Here is an 18,223-nt window from a genome sequence, read left to right on the forward strand (position 1 = left end):
GTATGATGAATTGTACAATGTGCCACAGATATAGCCCATTAAAACATTTTGTCAGATTTTTCTCATTTACATTTAACAATCATCCTTGTCGTATGTTGGTTGCAGAAGGATTCTACCTTGACTTATGTGTTCTGAACATTTAAGAGTTATGCATTCAGCTGCAAATCCATTTGCTGAAGATGGTAGCACCAATGAAACAGAGAACTGAATGAGAAGTTCATAAATTAAAATAAAATACATTTTTAAGCCCCAACTGTAAACTGCAACTAAGACAAGCACAACTTTGTTGGAAAAACATGGTACAGCACAAAGTAGGATAAACAGTCCCATATCTGAATATTTTTTTCCCACAGACTTGGTTTAGTCTGGCTCTCGGCTTTTGTCTTTATTAAGATGTAGTTCCTCCATCTTCTCTTGCAAGAAGCAGACAGGCTCAGACCCGCCACGGTTCCTTTGTGGCAGAGTGTGGACCTGAGTAACAGAAATTACCATTACCTGAACAAACAAAATATTCCCAGCTGTGAATATCCGCCTACCTTTCTATCTAGAGAACCATGTATAAATGAATGTGGATGGTGTGGCCTTTTCTCCTTTTTGTCCGGTGTCCAAACTCCCGGGTCTGTTTGAGTAGAGCGGTCCAGTAGCCTAAAGTCTTTATTGTTATTTTTGCAGACATCATTGCTTTGGGGGAATACAAAGGTATCCTCCTCTGAATCTGCAAATAGACATTAGAATTTAAAAATATGATATGACAGATGGTACATAATACATCAAAGATACATACTCCAGCTGTTGCTCTTGGTTTTAGAGTCTGGACCAGGAGTACATGGGCAGGAACTAGTATTTTTGTCTTTTTTTAGGCACTCACTTCCCACAACGTCTCTGCAGTGTTTGTGACAATTAATCCCACAGTCTAGAAAAAGAAAAACGTTTTTTAAGACATGATAATAGTAATAATGAGCTGGAGGTCATGTCAGAATTCTGTGTTGCAATTTGCTGTTCATATGTGTTTTGTTTTTTTTTTTTTATTATTTATTTGATAGGGACAATGCACATTAATGAACATCTGTTGTAAACAAATGTAAATATGCCGGATTATAGCTACAGAGCTAATTTACATCCGCAGTCCCCAGGCAGGTAAAAAGTGTACAACAAATACATCACATTAGTACAATATACAAGAGTTAAAAAGTGAGAAGTAGAGTAAAAAAAAAAAAGGTAAGGCCTATCCATGTGAAACAAAAACTGATAAGCCTTTTTTTTTTTAATACATCATCTCTGTTAGCATAAATAAAGATGATTGTTATCAGTTGAAAGGACTTTAAACCAAATAATTAATATGGAAAGTTTGTGGAGCTAATGCCTTATAAATAATAACATCTGAAATTATTATAACAAAATTCCAGAGCATGAATGCAATTTATTGTCATGGCCTCACCTTTGCAATGAAAGCCTTGTTTGATGACACCCCATAGCTAAAAGAAATGCAAAAACCTTATTAATAAACATATCTATAAATGTTTTACATTCTGTAGCAGGAAGACACAGCAAGACTCACAAATCCTCCGCAGTGGTCACAAAATGTTGGCCGCTTGTATGTTGTTTCATGGAAATTATGTGTGTCGTTGAAGTTATATCCAAGTTTGGCACATACAGACATTCCCCTCATGAAGTAAGAGGTTATTTCATCACGACTTATTTCTCCCAACCTTATGATTGAGAAAAAAATAAAATGAGTGACTGTTGGAGAATTACAATAGGCATAGTTGTATGGAGTTGTACTTATTTTTCTAACCTGTCAGTTTCATGTGTACGGAATGAGAAAGGAAAGTTGGCAGCAATTTTTTCAAAATCCTCCAGTGATATGTAGCCATCTTGATTCTGGTCGTAGTTCTTCATTATAGACTGTAGGTGGCAACAGAGTCATATTGTGAATGCCATATTAGGCTTCTCTAGAAGTTTGGCTGTTCTGCTTTGACTTGCTCACTAATAAGGAAGTGAAAGAGCAGTTTTCTACTTACGTCCACCATTTGTTTGACGTGTTTGGATATGGTGTCTGGATCAAGCCTGGGAGTCACCCCTGATCCCCACTCGGCTACTACTGGTGGTTTAACTGGAGCTACAGGCTGTGGAAAAAGCACATAGAGAAGACCTTTTAGACAGTTCGAAGGAGAAACAAGTAGAGCACACCCACCACATTACATGGCTCTGTAACGTATGGTGCTTTGATGTGGTTAACATTGATGTAATTCAGTACTAGTGCCTGACCTCTGTTTTGCAGTTACACCCACGATAAGCTCAAAAAATGTCCCTTGTTTTGTAACTGTAAAAAGCAATAATCAGCAAAAGGTTGTCAGTGTTTTTCTACTGACCTGGATCTTGGGGTTCTTGGGCTCCTTGGTGTAAGAAAGTTCATATATTTCATCTTCTGTGTAATATAAGTCTAGAGATAGCTAAGGCAGAAATAAAAAAAAATATGTATATATATATATATATATAATATAAATATAATAATATAAGTATGTAAATACAATTTCCTTTCCATAGATTCATTGTACACTTACCAATCATACACATTCACATAATCATAAAATGTCTAGTTTCAGGATTATTTATAATATGAGGAGATTTATTTAATGATGCCAGTTCCAAAAAACAACCAGGCCTTATAAAGTAAGTAACTTTAAAAAAATCTACAAAAATGCACTCTTTACTAACACGTTTACTAATAAAGGACTTCAGGAGATGATGTGATTACCAATATTTTAAAACCTTTACATACTTATTGTACTACTACATTATGTATTAATACATAAATTATATGATAATTGGCTTGGCTTGGTCTGATTAACAGTATGAATACACGTATGTGTGTTATAATAATAATAATCATACTATTTTTGTATAGACCACTTACTGTGAGCAAGTGGAGCAGATCTTTGTTGGCCTCAAAAGGTGGTGTGCAGCTGTGGATCAACAGCAGGTCATTGATGTTGCTGTACAAGTGCTGGAGCTTGCTCAGGTTGATCTTGTCATTGTCTATGTAGTCTGGCAAGGCCTCGTTTAGAGAAATCAGATCCTTGAGGTGAACCCCGAGGATTGGCACTTTGAAACCACTGCACTCGTTATAAACTCGCCGGTAGTTGATGTAGTTGCTGCGAGAAGAAAGTAACTCTGTCATCTCATTAAGGGCCTGTAAGGACACACACATGTACATCGGTAACAATAATTTCACTCATCAAAGTCTCTCTCCATTTTCTTCAATACTTTTGTAAGATTTTTGTAAGATGACAAATTAAAAATACCTTTGTGACATCAGGAGGCAGCAGGTTATAGGTGTCTTTCAGACGGGAAATTGAACTGTGACATAAACCTCCTGTTACAGCCATTAGAGTGTTGAAGTTCTGCAGAGCACGTAGTTTCTGCCAATGAAAGAGGTTGAAAACAAAGCAGTTCTTGGCTAGCCCAGAACATTCTTGTAGGCCTCTTAATCAGTTTATGTGATGTGTTGTTACCTGTGCCACATGAATGAACTTGGTGAAGACCTGCGCCCTCTGCTGGGCTGTGTGCCGGCTCAAGATCATGAGCTGAACCCACTGAGAAACACCATTACACATCATGACAGTCCGCTCCAGAGCAGGATTGTCCCGCACGGACCCCCGCACTACATAGCTCCGGTAGTCTAGAAACTGAAAAAACACTAACAGGTCACAACACAAGTCTTTACGTTTACGTGAACAGAAATGCCCAAGGACATGTAAGACATACCGAAACATTACAGAAGTTCTTAAACTCCAGATAGCTGAGATGTTCAGCCATTTCATCTGGCTCCATGTGGTCAAATATCAAAGACACTTTCCTTTTCTTCACAGAGGGGGAGGGTGCTTGAGAGATGTTTTCATGAAGATTCCTAAGAATCACATGTGTAAATAAGGACCAAAACAAAAATATATATTTATGGAATAGTTCTGTGCATTGCTATATATAAACAAGAAAGTAAATTTAGACCCTAATCAAATGTGCATCATGACTCACAGGCCGGAAGTGTCGATAAACTGGGAGTGTGCCTCTTCTCCATCTGAGCACACCAGGGCCCACAGGTCCCCCATGGTCTGCTCCAGGAGAGGTTCTGTCTCAAACACCGCCGGGAACTGGCTGATCCACCACCTTGCCATGAAGCATTACACTAAATATGTTTACTATTCGCAAAAAGAGCAGCCAAACCAGTTCTACCACACTTGGGTGCATGTCCTTACTCACCTGACAAGGTGCAAGATCTGTGACCTCCTCAGTCCTCTCTTGTCACTGGGACAGTCCTTATATGTGGGGGCTAGAGTCAAGGACCCATTACAACCCAGCAGCAGTTATTTCAATGTGCTTTTCTTAAGCAGAACAAAGCCCTAGCTGTTTCCAGAGCTGATTATTAAGTGTGACCATGTGATCCAAAGCAGAGGACTGAGATTCAAACTGAAGGATATAGAGTAAGAAGTTTCTGGGCAAATGTTTGTGATGGCACCACCCACATGTGCATCATCAGGACCATCTGCACAAGCTGGGACCCTCTGGGGCTGGAAATCTTCCCTTCTGAATCTGCAAAAATCAGAAAAAATAGCTTGAGAGGAAGCCGAGGAAATTTTGGTCACTACTCTTATCAAGAAAATAAAACATCCATACACACATAATTAATCCATTTTAATATTCACTAAAATATGCAGTGATTGGCAGATAACTTTAAGAAACAAGTCAGAGAATACAAAAAAAGCTACTCCTAGGTTGTGGGTTCATGTAAGCGTGTGTACATGTATACCAGTAATCATGGTTCATGTCTATAAGTAGCACATACTTAGATATCTGAAGATATCTGAATTCACTGTGTATTCTCTTCTATTTGAAGACAAAATGCAAAGTGATCCTTGTCCAAACAAAACAACTGCAGTATGGAGCATTTTATTTACCCTTGTCACAATAACCTCCAATATTCTATGTAAAGTGAAAGTAACCTTTGTTTGTTGTGACTGAGCAAGAGATAAGTATAGTGAAAGTATGTTTAATATGAGAGGAAAGCCCTATGATGCCCAAAAGAACAAAGCTGGATCGTGTGAGAGTTCCCTTTGTTTCTCTCCCTGGTCTCTTTTCAGCCTCTAGATCCTCTGCACTACATCATCCTTCACTTATATAAACCACTGCTAATGAAGACACATGCAAAGTTTGGGACGAAGCTCCAGAGACAGAGACTGACCAAAGCTGTTGAGGCAACGCTGTATGAGCTCGTCCAGGCTGGCTGCACTGATGCTGGGGGCAGGAGTGGGGCTCTGCAGGGCCCGACTGATGTCCTGAGGACTGGGACATGTGTTTCTCCTCCTCTGGACCAGTTTTTTGCTCTTCAGTTCAACAGAGCTCTCCACATTGGGCTTTCTGAAAAAGAAGGATAGATATGCAAATGTAATGCCAAATAAACTGTTTTATGTGGTAAGGTATTGTCAGCATCTGCCACACAAACTGACTGACTAGCCTTATCTAAACCAAATGGGTGGAAAGTGCGATTTAAAGGATGTAGTATTACATTTGTTACACTGAAGCCCAATCAATACTTGAGGCTTTCAAAAGAGTATGATTTTAGACAGAACAAAGTGTCACACTGTCTCATAACGTAATAGTGGATGAAAGTGTAAAAACTATTGCAGTTGTGATTTTTTTTTTTTTCCATGATGCGATTGTTACTTCCTCTTATCTTCAGTTTAGCAATGTCTTATTTCACAAGTATCTGACTCTTTTAAACCTTGACATTAATGTTAACTGAGTATTTTGAGTGTAATGTACTCTATTGTTAAGTATTGCATCCGGGAGATGGTTAACCTCTTGTTAGAGAAGTGTAGTATGCGATGTTGTGAAGCAAAAATGTGTTCTCCACACAGCAGCTAATGTGATGACATTACCAGGAAACTGTGTGTGACTTCAGAGAACTGGTGACAAGTTCCCTGAATGGCCAGACCTACATCCCCTTCTCTAGACCTGCGTTTGTGTGTGTGGATCATTTCCCTAGCAGACTCTCATTTTCAAAAACACAATTATAATATGATATGCATATAATGTTCACACAATCAAATTAATTGAAGAACAAATGCACTAATAGATACATGCAGGGGTGACATGGTGTCCTGTAATGTACTGTTCCTTTTAATAGTTACAGTGTGCAGTTTCCCCTACAGTTAGGCCTGGATTAATCTAGGACAAGGGGCAATGTGCAGAGACTGGCACCTGCGGGACAACAAAACCCCCCATTAGTCCCTGCTCTGTGCTTCATTTGGACACAACATTAACAGCCAAAAGCACAGAATGTACGGTATTAAGTGTATTGTAATAACCTTTATTATATGTAAACAAATACATTTTGTAGGCATACTTTATGTTAGATGCCCTTGGCTTGAATAGCGTGACACCACTGATGCCAATACAAATTTTCTTAATTTCAGGTCTGTGGTAGCTTTAAGCAAATGCAAAAGCTAACACTCCTGTTACTTCCTGTTTCATTTCCCTGCTGTACATCCATAACTTTTCACCAGTGTCATTGTCAATGAATTTTAATAGTGCAAATTCCATGCCTATGAAACTTATGAAAACAAAATTTAAAACGTAAATAAGGCAATATAAGTCAATAAACTCCTTCCTTATCTAAACAGAGACTGACACATAGTCAAAATGCTGGTGCTGAAATGTCACTGATGTCATGATGTTCAAAGGGAATTTCCCCATCAGTGTATAGCAGGTAATACAATTTTCAGTTTAGCATTATCTTATCTCTGTACTGCAGCAGATAGAGCGATAGCGGATCCATAACTCTAGTGTTGGTGCCTCCTATGCAAAACATAAATATAGCACATAATGTAATAAAAGACAAACTCTCATTTAGGTAATGGTTAGAGTAAAGAATAGCTGTTCCTCACTGTGGCTAGCCTTTCAAAAGTAACTAGCCATTTTGGGTTAGCCACTATTATGGTTATAATAATATATTATGGTTTGGTGTATAGTTTGTATTAAAATATGCACATTTGGCATTAAACTATTATATTGATTCAAAGATCCAAGAGGGATTAAATGTAACTACAAATGTAGTTAAGATAGTAGAATACGTCAAGGTTGGAGGGACTATGCATAAAATTTAACTGGTTAAAGTTGCTAAAAAGTGTTAGGGGCCAAAATGTGTTATATCAAGCTCTGCGGTTTTCCTGAGCTGCTTCATGCTGATTTTGGCTTTATTAATTACACAAAATTGTCAAACAGTCTAGTGTGGTACTTGACGTGAATGTTCAGGACTATTCTCCTTAATCTTAGATGTATTTTTACAATATATTTTATGTCACACAGTCTTCCTGTGTATTTTGTCCTTTTTCATCCCTCTTCTATTCAGAGGATTCAGAAAACAGTTTCACTTGTTCTTTGGAAAGACCCCCCCCAACCCCCTGCTCTACTCCCACCACCAGACCACCTCTCTCTCTCCCATTCCCATCATGTCAGGCTACTGGCGGCAGCACTGGTCCTCCCTCCTGATTCTCACACTGGTGGGGGAATATGCAAATTCCTCGCTTTCTTTGCTTAATTGATTAATTGAAGCTCAAGTCCATTGAAGGGCTTGTTTGTGTGATGCTCTTTTTCCCTCTCAGCCCCCAGTCTCTCACAACCTGCCTATCTCTCCCCCACACACTGAGGGGATGCATCCACAGCAGAGAGCCCTCAAGCCCTTTGGTAAAAACTGACTTATAGTACAGAAATTTAGTCTAGGATTACCCAGAACTAACAGTGCCAATAGTCCATGAGAGGTGGTCAATAACAGACTATTACTTTGTTACTCTGTTATTTTTTCCAATAGATTCTGCATAGGTTTTTAAAACATGAGAGAGCAAAATGTGCCACTTTATATGACTTTTACTGACTATGTCAATTTGGTCAAAAAATATTTTCATATAATATTTGTACAAATGCTGTGCAGAACCACTGGAACACACTAATTTGTTCACCTTAATTCAGACACTTTTCAGACTACCTTAACATAAACTTTTTCAGATCACCTGATAAGAGCTGTGATAGCAGCCACACCAGCAGCAAGTGACACATTAAAACTCAGACTGCTCTGAGTTGTGCATTAACTAAGACTTCAGCTACTAGCAACTATTCAACTAGCATAATATGTCAGTATTTCAATTTCATGTTACTATGTTGCTCATTCAGTGCCTGTATCTATAACGGCAGATCCAACACAATACCTCTACTGATGACAGATCAGCATAATCTTCCACCAACAAACAATACTACACAGAACAGGTGGAACTAAATGTAAATGCGTTTCCCTGAGTACTCACGGCTCTGACAGAAGCCATAACTTCATCACTCACTGGTGACATTTACTTAGTCCAATACACTTTCTACCAAACATTAAGTGTGTGAAAGTACCTCTTGGTCTTGTTCATTGCCGTGCTCCTCTCCAGGGTAATCCACCTCGTGTGCAGATGATGATCCACATGGACATTTGAGCGTGTCTCTACAGCTCCATGCTTGACCCCGTCTCTCCTCCTCTCATGTGTTTGTTTGCCCAGGACAGAACAAGGGCACAGGACCAACTGCTGCAGAGGGTGAGGACAGACCGGTCACAAAAGACCTTACTCCACTTCAGAATACTGTGACATCTGCAACAAAAAGTAAAACCACCCTGGCCTGCAAAAAAGCATACACATTGGAAGAAAAAACTCTTTGGTGTCAAAATAAAGTAGAAGCACCAACAAACTCACTGGCTTGTCCCTTAGCATAAACAAGTCTACATCTTACTAAATGGAGGAACTGGCTCTGACAGATAGGGGAACTCACATCAGTTTGTGTGAGGGTTTGTGTGATCACAAGGGGGAGGGGTGAGCCCTGACAGAAAGACAGAAACATAGAGGCATATTAGTGCATATGAGCAGTGCCAGCAGAGGAAGTCTAGTACGAGAGCAAGATAATGATGAGCAATCAACTGAGTGCCATCAGCTTACTCCAGGAAGTGAGAGCTGTGCATCAAAGTGTCACGCCTAAATGACATTTTTACAATTTTTACAGATTTTTAAACTTTAATCAAACCATTTTTTTATTGAGATCTACACTGTTTGTTAGTTTTTTAGGAGCTATCTTACCTAACTGGCTGTGTCATTTCTAAATAAGCAAGTGGTTACACTGGAGGTAGTGTCTGTGCTGGTGAATGCAGTGGTGCAGCTGGACAGGGGTCTCAAAGGCATCCTTGTTAATAGACACCAGGAGGAAGAGACGTCCAAACAGGGCACATGAATGTCCCGAAGGCTGCAGAGGTGCCTTCTCTTCAGCAGGAAGCCGACTGTCTGGAAGGGAAAGTGCGATATGGCATTGAAGAGTATGAACAAATACACCAAGCCAGAATCCCATAGACCTATAGCATCCAAGCCCAGAAAACCTACATTACATCTTGTGTGCTCATTTCCATTAGTCCCTATCCTTTTCATAATGCCATTTGAGGACAATTTCTGTTGTGTCTCTGGTCTGAAATATAATAAAAAAAGTACTTTATCATTATTTCAGGATTATTGGCTGTAATAATGTAGGCCTATAGAGGAATAGCCTATATATATTTAAGATTCACACGTTCAGTTTCACGTTTTGGCTTAACAATGACATGGCCATCTGGATCCATATGACTAATGTGAAAATTAAATCAGGTGGTAGGATTATCCTGGCAAGAGTATAATTTGTCTTAATTCAGTTTGAATGAAAACACTTGACCCTAAATCAAGAGAAATATTTCAATATTTACCATGTTCTTTCTCCAAAGTACCTCGTGCACAAACACACTCGTCCACTTTGCGGCGATGTGCACAGCCTCTCATATTTGTGCAATGTCGCCATCTTGAGTCTTTGCAGCAAAATTGTCACCACCACCACCAGCAGCAGCAGCAGCAGCAGCAGGAGAAGGCGGGCTCGTGAGTCGGCAAAACAGGTAACAGTCATCAGATGGTCGGGTTTATGATGTGATGCAGGAGTCAGTGCTAATGCGAGGGGGCTTTGCTGTTGCAGGTTTCCCTAGTACCAGCCCTGTATGTTGCACGGTCTGGAGACGAGAGGAGCAGAGCAGTGGCCCGAGGCTGGCGCTGGTGAGGATAGCGTGCTGAAGGATGCCAGATGGGGAGTAAGCAGGTGAGTGATGCGCCCATGCTCGTGCTGCTCTATGTGGCACATTTTCGTCTTGATCAAATATCTCCTGCAGACAAATAAACTACTTGATCATGGACATTGGAGTGATATCAATCCATATTACTGTTCTAGGACAGGATGTGTTTTGCAAAGAGCTGTAAAAAAGTAGTTTTCTATTTTTATAATTTGATTTTCCTGATGTATCAGCCATATTCCTTTGTATTTTGTTAGTCTACCAGCATTTTCATGTCATCTGAATTGTTCTATGTTGGGCCTATTTATTAGTATATGTGGATGTGACTTCAGTTGTGTCACATTGTACAGCTGACCAGTCTCTAGACACCTACAATCTAGTTTTGTTGGTTAGATACAGGCTTTTAAATTATTTAGAATTAAACAACTATTTCTCAAAGGGCTTTATTTTTCATACATTATGGCCCAAATGTTCTGTTCTCTCACTTTTGTTAACATTTAAAGTGCTTGGTTTGCACACACTCCCTGAGCATTCATTCAAACTCCCTTTTATAGCATCATACTTAGGGCTCGGAGTGTGTTGCTGTTGTGTTGTGGGATTGGAGTGGGTGTCCATCTAACTAGGTGCTGGCCCCTCCCTGAAGCGTCACTCCCTCCTCTGCTGGGGGGATGCAAAGCGTGAGGAGAGAGCACTCACTCTCTGGCTAAACATGCCTAGAGCCAGACCTGTCCTCCAGAACACCCCCACACACATGAACTGAGCCCAAGACAGTGACACAGGTGCAGCAAGGAGTCGAGGTGCCACCCTGGGGCCAATCAGACCGGAAAGAACATACAAGAGGAGATATAAAAACAGCCCGAATACTGACGAAAATAAAGAGGAATTTTTCTTTTCTCCCGAGGAGCTACAAATAACCCTCGGTGAAGGATGGCAGAAGGGGGAGAGGGAGAAGAGGAGATACAGTTCCTGAGAACGGTGAGTCTGACTTACTTTCCTTATTGGGAATGCTAACACACTCTCAGTCACGATGAGGTTTATTGCTTTGGCTATCAATGTTTATACTTGCCATAGCACATAAAACTTGCTACAACTTTTTAGGTCAAGCTACTAATAGTAAAATGAATTGGAACTGGATTTGTCTTTTATTCTGCAATTAATTAACTATTAATATTCTGCCCTCAATGAGCCATGACCTGCTTGTAAGTTGCTATCTTTAAATCCTACAACTTGTTTAGAAAATCTCAGGCGATGCTTATGCCAAGTTGGTAACACAGACATTCACCAATCACCATCCTATCATAGATTTTAACTTAATTTTTGTTGCAACTTATAGATAACTTTTATGAACATGTGTGAGTGAGTGCGGAGAGATAGACAGGGGCTGGTGCAACTGCTAGAGTTATCTATTTATATCTAAGGAAAGTAGAGCCTGTCAGTGTGGGCTGAGAAGACAGAGCAACTCACTACGCAGACCATACAGAGGACAGCTGACCAAAGGCTGCATGACTTCTGACACATAGTAGATATATCTTAAGAATGACACAAAACACACACAAAGAGTTTATGTGCAAAATCCTCAAATTACATAACTGGACAGGGAATGATCACACATTAACTTTTCATTGTTTTGTTTTGAAGTTCCTGCACCTGGCCTACTTGGCACCATTAGAAGATAAAGTGAATTAGGGGTCAGAGTATTATAAATCACCAGAATGACAGCACAAATGGCCAGCCCGTGGACACTGATGGAAAGTGTGATACAGAATTACACCAAACTATTATTTACAGTATCATTGTATATAATAAATATACACATTGTTTGAACATGTTTAATCACAGGCACAACTGACTCAAGTAGTTGTATTCTTCTTATCTAATATCCATAAACTAATCTATACTAAAACTAGTATTGGAACTAGATACTCATTTAATAATACTGAAAAAAATCTTACAAACAAGACCAAGTTGGGCCATTTCTGATTAGTTTTAATGGTGTTGATGTATAACATGACTAGTATGGGACCACATGGTAATATTACCATTCTACCATTCTATGATGAAAATTACATTCTATTGTCTAAGAAAACATTTTTTGATCATTGTGGTATCAAAATTGGTATAGAATATCAAGCATTTTCCTTAGTATTGAAATCAAGTTTGAAATGTTAGTATCACCTTCATTTGTTTAGGTGAAGTTACCAAAGACATGGAGCCAACATGTGTGTGTCTGAACTCACATTAATCAATTATTAAAGTCTAGTGTGCTTCAATGGGATTACCCTTGACACTGTCCTGGTAAGAGGTTAACGCTCCGTGGAGTAGACTGGGCTAAAAATGTTATTGCTCAAACACTGTGAGCTTGGTGGATTAAAACTCCCTCCAAATGGTCTGTGTTATCAGCCATTTAATTAGCTGGTGATGGAAGGCATCGTGTGAGTCAGCTGTTTCTATGTGTGGGGCTTAGCAGGGCTGTGCAGGGTGAAAGTGGACTTCTCCCCTCATCTCCAACAGACTGTTGCTGCATCCTTTCATTGTAACATAACTGCAGTTAAACATATTGTCAGCATTGATTGTAGTGATCTTGTATTCTAATTCAATGTAAATCATTTTTGATAGTAGCAGAGCTGCACAATTAATCAAATGTTAATCAAATGAAAATCCTATCATTTTAAATTGTGAATGAGCTTTTTTTCATTCGGATGTCAACAGACAATCCTTTTGTCTGTAAAAACATGTGGTTTAGAGCAGAATTCAGACTTTGGAGGAAGAAAATGGATTATGTGTGTGTTTATTAAATTACACTGACTGGTTTTGTTTATGTTCATGAAATCAATATTGAAATACAGATTTTTTCTTTTTTTAAGAAAAAAAGAAAGTCAAATTGTTATTGTTTTATTTTTGCCATATTTCTCACTCCTAGCAGATTAATTTATGTTGCTTTGTATGCCTGGATAATGGTCAGTAGGAGTCCCTATTTGCATAGTATCCTGATATTGGATTTCATCTTGAATGAATGAAAAAAATAAAGAAATATATTTTTTGTATAAAACGGAATTATATGCCTTTAAATAAGATAGAATATCTTCCTCCAGAAGCAAGCAGTATTGTGTTCATCCCTTTCTCTCTGAAAGATATTTTTTGTTAATCATGTTAAGGCATACAGTGACACATATGGTGGCCTATACTCTCTATACTCTGCTTCCGTGTGGTGACCTCAAAGTGTTTTTTAACTTGGACAGTTGGCTCCCTGCAGTTCATAGTTACCACAGTAGCATGTAGCTGGATTCTTTCTTACACTGACTGAATGCTCTGTGCTCCACAGGTCTTCTCACTTGAAAATAAAATGCTCCACAGGAAGCAGCCACCACATTTGCAGAATGCTTTAGCTGTGATCACGAGCAGTAAAGAAATGTCCTATTAAACCTGTGTGTATAGCATCCAGGAGACTGTGCTACTGAGAATAAACACACCCCATGTATACAGTTTGACTGTCACTATACCATACCAATACAATGTAATGTGAATCAGCCTGGACCTGTTTGAGGGGGTATTTGAGTTGCAGTCTGTAACTGCAGTTTCTTTTTATAGCGAGCCACTATAAGAACACACACTCTAGAGGCAGAAACCAGAGGAGTCCGTGCCCTAGTTGCTATTGCCATCTATTAGAAGAATATGTGTCATGTGAACAGAGCTCATTGTTGTGTTAGGCTTACATCTTCATGGTCAATAAGTTGTGATCATCAACGTGGCTACTCATAGCCAAGGGTGTGTTACTGATATGACATGGTTACTATTACAAGCTACTTTGAGTGTAGTCTGCTCCTTATCCTTAAACGTAAATGTAGCACCACACGATTTGCCAGTTTTCAGTTCTGCTGTAGGGTAAATGGTGACAATGGTAGCATTGTCTGATGCTGTCACATTTGCTAGTCGGTTAGCATTTCGATACCCACCATCAGCATTGGCATATGTGTAAATATGTGTGAGGTCATGTGTGATTGTGTATGGTTGAGAAAGACATCAACAGAGAATGACTACATCTCCATCATTTTGTCCCAAGGCAGCTGTGGCTAGAGGAATCTACCTCTGAGTCTAACTGAAAAGTAATAATAATAATAATAATAATAATAATTGACCTTGACAAACATGTCAATGTAGTCCCTTATTTTTCCCGGAGTGGTCCATAAGATTTCAAAGATAGTAACCTCTGGACAATGTTTCTGAAATTGAGGCAATTTGGCTGACACCTGGAAACTCTTGTCAGTCTTAAGGTACTGGTCTAAAGGGGAGCTAGATTAGTGCTTCACAAACAAGGTTTGAATATTAAATTAAGATGGTACAGTGTGACAGCATTATTTAATTATCCATTTAAAAAGCCCACATGATTGCTCCTAATGTCTTTTGAGACTGCTTGCCTGACACATGTTTACATCTCATTGTCACCAGGAGTGTTAACAGTAGTACAGCAGCTGATTCAGAGGATGGCTGATGGTTTAAAAGCCAAGTCTTTTGAAGTAGTGTATCTAGAAGACAGACACACAAACAGCACCTGCTAAACTTGGGCTCTACTCTCTGTAGCTCACACAATGAACAGGTGCACTGAGAGACTGGATTGGGCCATGACACAGGGACATGGGGAGGGGTTGTCAGGAGTGTGATAGTTACTCAGCTGTTATGCAAACTGCTCTGCTTGTGTCAAGTGAGCACCATTATCACCCTGAGCTGGAGATTAAGGCTTGTTTGCATATGACACAGATTTCTTTTAATGTGTGGTTTTATGCCAAAAAAACTATATTTATATTTATGAAACCAAAAATCAACTGTCTTCATATTGGAGCATAATTTAGGTGTACTTTTTCTGTGTTCCAAGCTAAAAAAACAACAACAACAAAAAAACAAAAACTGAAATAATTATCAAAATATTGAAGCAATTAAATTATCCTCAATACATTAAATCACACAGTGACATGGGGAGGGGCTTATAACCTCTTATCAATATTAAACTCTTTGCCTCTTGCAGGACACAGGCACAGCTAAAGCAGTGACTCTCCGCACTCTCCAACTGAGACTGCTAACTATCTGCTGGTCAGCAGAAGGAGGCAATGTGATATTGACAGGTGCAACTACCTAAAATAGGAGCGAAGTGGTGAGGGGAAGGCCCATGGCCATGTTAACAACTAGAAACAGACACAAGCAAACTACTTGAAACATAGATATCTTCACCATTTTGTAGTTTCCTCTACCTGCCCAAGAAAGTATCAGGTATGACAATGTGAATATTGAAGACAATGTAATTCATTTATAAAGCACATTTTCTTATTGAAATTGTGGAATAATATTGCGGGTAAGGGTTAATCTAGCTCAGGATGGGTCGCATAAATTCTTGCCTCTCACTTCAGTGAATTCAGCTTGAAGATTACTTCCTGATGGGAGTCATAAGTAAACGTCTCAATTTCAAAAACATTGTCCATATAAGCACCTCTGAAACTTTTTTCCATTGCTCACACTGTCAGTAATGACTGTGATTCCTACACTATTTACAACTGTAGACAGTAGATCAGAGTAATCATTATTGTAGTCATGGTTTTATAGTTCTAACAGTAGGCAATAGCAGCAAAGGGGGAATGTGGTACATAATTATTTTTATAAAAATTTTAGATTTTTCTGAATAGCAGATTATTAACAATGATTTACAAAAGCAGTCGTCTGAGAGGCAAAACGTTTTTTTTTTAGGGCTTTCTGTTTTGGATAGGGTTGCACAATTAATACAATTTTAATCAAGCTCAACCCAGCCCTGATGTTGAATCATGCATTTTTAAGAGCAAAGTATTTTTTGCGTATAGCCTGCGTATAGCCTGTAAATGTGCACAGTAAAGGTTGTGTAGTGTTTTTAAAGGGAACCCCCGGTTTGTTTGTGATGCTCTCATCTGCAGCTCTGTCCTCCTCCCACACACTGCACAGAGCTCCCCTCACTCTGAAGTGCGCAGGATCTCCATCACTGTCCCATGGAGGCCTGCATCAGCACACTGCCAACCAGATTCCCCATCTTTAAATACAAATAGTGTTAACTATTACATCGACATTTCTTAGACTTATAATATATTTAGCAGTTTGTGTAGTTGCTAATATCAAGCTGTAGGGGTGGGTGATATTGACTAAGATTAATACCTCACAGGAATTATCTAAAATGTGTATATTTTACAAATTTCAAACTAATATTATGAATTATTTGATGTGTTTTATGTGTTTTTTATTGCATTATGTTGCAAAGCACATTCCTACATTGTCATTTTTTTAATCACTGACAATAGCAATAAAGATTTTCTGATGCTGATTAACCACAAAAGGGCCTCGTTTAATAATTACACTAGATCAGTTACACTAGATCAATCATGAATCAGTTCTTTTTGAGGTAATATTTTATCATTTTACAGACAATATACTCGATATTGTATTTTTACACCCTCGCAACCATTTTTGATATACCTCCCACCCCTATCATGCTGCATAACTTTGTCCATGTGTAATACAAAAATAAAAGTTATTTTTATTTAAGCCTTATTCATTTCCCATATCAGTTTTGTTTCAGATTGGTGTACAGTATTAGGCATTCTTGCATTATAGTCTTGGAGATCAGACCTGGGAATCTCTCTCACTATTTTGCTTATGTGGCTTCCTGTTGGGATGGGCATTGAGCCCGATTGTCTGGGGAACCCCGAATAGCCCCGCCACCTCTTCACACAGCTCATCAGATGACCTAGAGAATACACAGAGGTGTCTGCTTACAGCCGCTATTTGCTGCATTTGGCAGCACATCTCTCTGCATTACCCACCTCTATTTGTGCCCCTCTGCTCTATTTGTTATGTAGCTGTCTGTCAATTTAGCCGCAATTGTCTGTACAACTGCACTGACCTCCACATTCAAGACACCAGCAGCAGAAGGATTTTGAAAAGTCAGGTGCACAACGCTTCATTTCTGGTCTAGCTTAGAAAGACTTGACCGTGTGAGATTAACAAATAATCAACTGTTGTGGTTGGCTTACAATACAGTATCATGTGTTACCCCGTGAATCCTGAAAGCTGTGTCTATTAATAAAAGGATGAGTAAGTCTATAAGTCAGCTTTTCACATGGCTAAATGAGCGCATTTGGAAACACAGTGACTTGTGAAGGACACTTTTGTGCTATTATAATATACGGGTCTGCCCAAACATTTAGCATGGATTTAGAGCGCTTTGTAAGTGCCATTTAAATGACAGCCTATGCTAACTAAGTCTGAAAGCTTGTCTGCCTGCCTAGTGTTGCCAACTGTTTAGCGAGTGAGAAAAAAACAATTCACCATCTGCATTGTAATATTTTTATCATTCATCTTCCTCATTTTTAATAAAGCTTCCACTTGTGTAATAATGTGTAATGGCAATGCATGACTCCTTTTTTATTTGTTAGATGTATTTTCCATTTATTACATTTTTCAGATATCAATGATACTTGGATCTTTATATCCATTGTTCAATATTTCTCTTGATTTACCACATACAAAGCTTATTCCCTTATTCCGTTGAGTTTGGTAGATGTAATAAGAGCAGTGTTGCCCCACTTTTCATAATGCTAAGCTGGGAATGCAAGGACAGTAGAGGAGATGTTTCTGGGTTAAGGGGAGATGGCTACAAGGAAGTAAAAGTAAAAGTATTTGTAATCGAGACATGTGGATGTTACACAAATATGAACGATGTCACTTTGTCAACACTGGGTCCACTGTGTCAACCAGTATTGTGCATTGTATTTTTTATACAGTGGAGTGTGTTAAGATCATAAAGCCAAAGTGAATCATTGTTTGAGAAGTGAGAAGTCAAGAATCTGGCTGGCACAGTAGAGGGAAATGTTAGAGGCAGGTTAAGCGATGGATCTCCTTGCATAACGACTGACTAGATGGGACAGCTGAGAATGTGAGTGTCCGGGGGGCTTTTACAGAGAGGGGTGGAGGGTGTTTATTGCTGTATTTACGCCAGAGTCCTGTATCAGAGGCACAAATAATTGTCCATTGTGTATTTTATGCCCCACA

General features: G+C 39.1%; 2 protein-coding genes across 3 annotated transcripts in view; one reads left to right on the forward strand and one right to left on the reverse strand.

Annotated features, from left to right (window-relative positions):
- Positions 1-28: 28 nt before the first annotated feature.
- rasgrp4 (RAS guanyl releasing protein 4) lies at positions 29-8,831 on the reverse strand. Of its 2 annotated transcripts, XM_055225775.1 has the most exons (17): positions 8,449-8,831; positions 5,240-5,415; positions 4,469-4,590; positions 4,261-4,316; positions 4,036-4,167; positions 3,769-3,910; positions 3,516-3,689; positions 3,306-3,422; positions 2,918-3,193; positions 2,373-2,453; positions 2,022-2,126; positions 1,796-1,905; positions 1,559-1,709; positions 1,439-1,475; positions 785-913; positions 537-715; positions 29-471 (listed from the first exon to the last, which is right to left on the reverse strand). In XM_055225775.1, the coding sequence occupies exons 1-17, from the start codon at positions 8,463-8,465 to the stop codon at positions 361-363; spliced, it is 2,115 nt and encodes a 704-aa protein (XP_055081750.1). In that variant the 5' UTR covers positions 8,466-8,831; the 3' UTR covers positions 29-360. The 2 variants fall into 2 exon arrangements, with proteins under 2 accessions (XP_055081750.1, XP_033832616.1); XM_033976725.2 differs by lacking the exons at positions 4,469-4,590; positions 5,240-5,415; positions 8,449-8,831 and having other exon boundaries at positions 4,036-4,186; positions 4,261-4,463.
- A 2,019-nt stretch (positions 8,832-10,850) lies between these two features.
- The window catches only part of ryr1b (ryanodine receptor 1b (skeletal)), a 43,521-nt gene continuing 36,148 nt past the window's right edge, over positions 10,851-18,223 (forward strand). The window contains 1 exon segment of the mRNA XM_033976721.2: positions 10,851-11,137. Coding sequence (XP_033832612.2) covers positions 11,090-11,137 — 48 coding nt within the window. The 5' untranslated portion in view covers positions 10,851-11,089.

Source organism: Periophthalmus magnuspinnatus, chromosome 13, assembly GCF_009829125.3.
Source record: "Periophthalmus magnuspinnatus isolate fPerMag1 chromosome 13, fPerMag1.2.pri, whole genome shotgun sequence".
In the NCBI taxonomy this organism is placed as follows: Eukaryota; Metazoa; Chordata; class Actinopteri; order Gobiiformes; family Gobiidae; genus Periophthalmus; species Periophthalmus magnuspinnatus.

What these genes read in the sequence shown, in the direction of transcription:
- rasgrp4 (XM_055225775.1), bottom strand. An exon ending in CCAAGAACCCCAAGATCCAG is followed by an intron (nt 2,127 to 2,372) that starts GTCAGTAGAAAA and finishes CTTTTTCCACAG; the next exon opens with CCTGTAGCTCCAGTTAAACC. An exon ending in ACGTCAAACAAATGGTGGAC is followed by an intron (nt 1,906 to 2,021) that starts GTAAGTAGAAAA and finishes TGCCACCTACAG; the next exon opens with TCTATAATGAAGAACTACGA.